This window comes from Pundamilia nyererei, unplaced genomic scaffold (assembly GCF_000239375.1).
Source record: "Pundamilia nyererei isolate P.nyererei 1_Seehausen unplaced genomic scaffold, PunNye1.0 scaffold00012, whole genome shotgun sequence".
Taxonomy (NCBI): Eukaryota; Metazoa; Chordata; class Actinopteri; order Cichliformes; family Cichlidae; genus Pundamilia; species Pundamilia nyererei.
This window is the reverse complement of record NW_005187413.1, coordinates 4,692,253-4,696,995: the sequence shown is the minus strand read 5'-3', so window position 1 is coordinate 4,696,995 and position 4,743 is coordinate 4,692,253. Positions and strand designations below refer to the sequence as shown.

General features: G+C 42.3%; 1 protein-coding gene across 2 annotated transcripts in view; it reads left to right on the top strand.

Moving 5' to 3' along the window:
• Nucleotides 1-4,743, top strand: part of foxj3 (forkhead box J3) — a 91,006-nt gene that overhangs the window by 37,561 nt on the left and 48,702 nt on the right. For both annotated transcript variants that reach the window (XM_005724609.1, XM_005724608.1), the window contains one exon: nucleotides 539-1,033. In XM_005724609.1, coding sequence (XP_005724666.1) covers nucleotides 713-1,033 — 321 coding nt within the window. In that variant the 5' untranslated portion in view covers nucleotides 539-712. The remainder of the gene's footprint in view (nucleotides 1-538; nucleotides 1,034-4,743) is intronic.

Genomic DNA, 4,743 nt, shown 5'->3' with positions numbered 1-4,743 from the left:
CTCTCTTGGTAACTTTAGGCTTTTCTCTGCCCCCCTATTTTAAGACGCAGAGGGCAGTGTGCCGAGAGGGACAGCGAGACAGGCTGTTACGGGCGGCGAAACACGCGCGGTGCCGAGGACAGTTTGCAAGATGACACTAGCTGGCTTGTTTACAGCAGAGGGTCGATTTGAGGGGGAAGGGGTGGTGGGGAAGGAGGCAGGCAGGAAAAATAGAGAGGGGGTTTACTACCCTCAAGAGAGTCGGAATTCCTCCTGAGCCATTCCCCCATTTGGCTGGCAGTTGTGAAAACAATTGCCTGGCATTTACTCTCTCTGTGCAGATGGAGTCCCAGCTATGAGTCAGCTTTCAGAGCAGCAAGTGGTGGAGAAAGTGGTTGGCTTGTGATCTACTGCACAGCAAATATAAGCATGCTTTATAAACACGCCTGGTTTTTGATATTGGAGCTGTTTCCTTCTCTACATTCCCAACGTTTAATTTCTCCTTATCACACAGGCTGGTTGACTTATTTAAGCATGTCTCTTTGCTGTTTCTCTACAGCTGATCTCCAGAAGATGGTATGCTGATGTCCTGAGCTGAGGGAGCCTTAACTTCATTCCCCACTCGCCTTTGTTATTCCACACCTGGTCTGCTCTCCATCAGTCACCAACACCAACAGCTACCACCAACACCTTCACATTTTCCCCACCCCCTTTTGTCCAGCCGGTCGTCACCATGACGTCGGAGCTGGAAAGCAGCCTGACCTCCATGGATTGGCTCCCTCAGCTAACCATGCAGGCGGCCATTCGCAAGGCTGATGCCCAGAATGCCCACGGGCCCGGCATGGGAAAGAAGAGCGCCCTGCTCGATCCCAACACCACGCTGGACCAGGAGGAGGTGCAGCAGCACAAGGATGGCAAGCCGCCCTACAGCTACGCCAGCCTTATCACGTTTGCTATCAACAGCTCGCCAAAGAAGAAGATGACACTGAGCGAGATCTACCAGTGGATCTGTGATAACTTTCCCTACTACAGGGAGGCGGGCAGTGGCTGGAAGGTGAGGAAAAAGAAATCTTGACTATTAATTCTATGGAGATGAGGAAATGCAATAATAATTTTGCATTTAGTTGGGCTTTTCATGCTTTGACTGCCATGTTTTATTTGTTTTCTATTTTTTTGAAAAGCAAATGCTAAGGCAAAACGAGCTGTTCAGACCTGTACATTATTACATTTAGAAAAACCACCAAGGTTATCCTTTAACAGACATCTGATATCCAGAATATTGAATATTATCGTTGTTGCTCTTTTAAAATTCATTTGGCTGTGCGTTTGGTTAGATTCTCCTCTGACCTTATGTTTTTGAGATGAGCTGCTGACAACATTCGTCGAAGAAATTCTTTGACTTAAATTGTAGTTTGGTGGGATCTGGATGTCTTAAACAAAGTGAGATTCTGTTGGTAATCACCATTGTCACTTCTGAGAAAGCTTGGAGAGAAACTATGAGTGTGCCAAATCACACTAAGTGCCTCAGTCCTCCGAATGAAAAATGGTGCAGCCCTGAGAGAACCATATGAAGTGTAAAACCCTGGATTAATATTCAGGGAAGTGGCCCCTATCTGTGCGAACACAGACTAAATAGCCCATTCATGGGTGGTATTATTCATTGCAGATGCCTTGATAGGAGAAGGCCATTATGCAGAAGGAGAGAGCCAGTGCTGTGTCATCATCTCAAGGAGCCCATGATATACCGAGATGAAGCTATGCTGATTGCCTTTTAAAGGGCCCAGATGGAAATTGATATTAGAATGAGTTTTCCAATCAGTCGACGTTTATTGGAAATAGAATCTTAGGCACTGCTTTATTGCAGTCAGACAAGATGTATGAAGCCCATTTCCTGGGGCGACAAGATCTGGCATGTGTACAGGCTGCACTGAGGTGTGTGTGTGTGAGGGGGAGATGAGAAAGCATGTGTTATTATAAATGGATTGATTTTAGCTTTTGTGGCAAGGCCCCTTTTGTAAGGAAATGAATTGTTTTATTTTGCAGCCTTTGTTTCCTCTTTTACCTTCATCATCCCTTATTTAGTTGTCAGTAACACAGCAGCATATGTGCCGTCAGACTGCATGTGTTCCTGCATTGAGTTACAGGCATTTTCAGCTCTGCATTTTGTATACCACCTACCTCTGTGTGCAATGAAATGTTAAATTCATTGCCAAATGATTTTTCGCCAGACGCTGGTATAAGGCTAGAGGAGCGTTTTTCACCGCCTTTGTTTTTGGATTGTGAGGAAATCCAGTTGCAGAACATGTTGCAATCATTGGATAGACTGTACCTACTGAGATACTTTAAATGCTGCTTTCTTATTCAGAGCAGCCATGAGTAGATGATAATTTAGGTGGGTTGTAGTGGACTTGGTGAACTCCTACATTTCCACAGACTTTACTGCTCAGAAATGTGAGGGTGTGACAGACTAGCCCAACTAAAATAACTGTAGATAAGACATAGCATGTAGTTGACACTTATCCCAAGCACTGTGAATACACACACTTTTTATACATTTTAGAGTGGGTGGCCTCAGTGGGAATCAAACTGATGCTGCTGGCAGGGTTGACGCTTTGGTCTTCCCACTGAGTTACAGTTCCACTGTAGTTGCAGCAGAAAAGAAGAAATTATATTAAATTACCCAAGTGTTTTGCTGCTAATGTGTCTTTTGGTTCTTATGTTGTGAAGCGTGGCTTTTTCCAACAGTCAGTAAGAACAGGACGTTATGTAAACTTGTTGCAAAAAGCCTACACTCTAAATAAGTAGAAGTAGCATTAAGGATGTGTATGTGGCTTCATTTGTAGCTGATACCAATGTTTAATTTATTTCAAAACTTCAAACTGTGTATCATATTAATGGTTTAGATGAGGGGTATAGTGGAAACTTGTAATGACGCTGTCGTGATATGCTGTCTGCTATGATGATGCTTATCATGATGCAGACACTTTGCAATACAGTACAAGGCAAGCACCCACCATTGCTTTAATTTTTAAAGAAAAAATATCCCTACATGTGGTCTTTAGGTGTTTATTTGTTGCAGCGTGGTGTCAGCATGTGTATTGTTATTATCTAATCACACTAATCTGGCAACAAATATGATTAACTCTGATTTGGTTTCACCAGTGGTCAAAAATTACACCCCTCTGATTTTCATCTTCTTCTCTTCAAGTTGGGTGTTTTTGCCTTCACTTTACCCTCATTCATTTCATAACTGCTGCCATAAACAGTCATAGAGTAGTGACCCTGCTTAAATAATTTGAAGATCTGTTTAATGCATTTTCTATTAAAATGTAATGAATTGGCATCAGTGTATTGATAACTATTTTTTTCCCACGAATTGTATAAACATTTTTTTTTTTAAAGGGTACAAATTCAACATGCCAAACGGAAGATTTATACTAATGTGTTAAATCTACATCTTGGGTATATCTTAACCTCAAATCCCTCTGAAACTGTACGCTCTAACCCAACTAGCACCTCCTTGTAAAAGGAACCACAATTCACTATTCAGATTGGCCTTTTCAAGACTGTTGATGCCTTCTGTGCATTTCTGGCTACTTTTCTGTTGCAAAATTTGAATTTGTCAGTGAGAGAATAACCATCATCACCTCAGTATAAGAAATAATAATCATAGCCTCAATATAAGGACTCATAGATTTCAGCAAATTCCTGGAGGGAGATTGACAACACCATCAGAATGGATGTGAGAGAATGTACAAAGAAGTGGACAATTATGCTTACCTCCAAGGAGGGAAAAAATGGACCGCAACAAAGAGTTAGGGACCCAGGAGGGGGAAAAAAGCCCCAGCATTTAATTTCTATCGTGGCTAGCTCTGCATATAAAGCACCAGGAGACAACCCCAAGTCGATTAAAATATAAAACACTGTGCAAAAGTATGAATGCTGGTAACAGTGCCGGATGCTTAAGTGGGTTACGTTGTAAGCTCTACAAAGATTCACCACAGAAATCTAAATCATAACGCTAGAGTCACACTAGGACAAACGGTGGTTGGAGACTGCAGCAAACCTAAAAATACTGCAACCGTGTGCAATGCGATCTCATTCCCTTTGAAATGGTTGCTTTCAAGATGGGAACCTGGTCTTGCAGTCAGTTGCAGTCTTTAAAACGACTTCAATGCCTCAAGATGCAAACAAACGGTAATAAGACAGAGTCATCTGTAATCGGTCTATTGCCAGTTTTTGATTGAATGTAGTAAAGATGGCAATCATATGCAGTTTAACCATCTTGCAAGTCTGTTGTATACACACAGCCTGTTGCTTGCATTCAGAGTTGAGCCAGTACCTCATAGAGAAATTCAGAAACAGTAATTGCAGTCGATATGAGTAAGACCACAATTGTTTGGAGACCAGTTGCCAGGCAGCAGGCAACCAGTGCAATCACTATGTAATCCAAAATGGTTGCCTAGATGATGAGTGTGTTGCTCAGTTAAGGACAGCTAGTCGGTTGTCGCAACTACTTGCAGTTAGTCGCATAATGTGAAAACAATTCAAACCCTGTACGCTAAGGTTAACATTTTATTTTTACTCCAATGTGACTGAGCGATAACACGCAGCTGATCTGATGCAACAGTGTTTCTGGACTTTTGTTTTTTCTTGCTGCAAGTAGGGATGGGTACCGGTATCGGTTCTGACATAAACGGTAGTAACCAGACCGAAAAGCAGCGCACATTTTGGTGCTTTATTTCAGTGCTTTTTTTCCTGAGA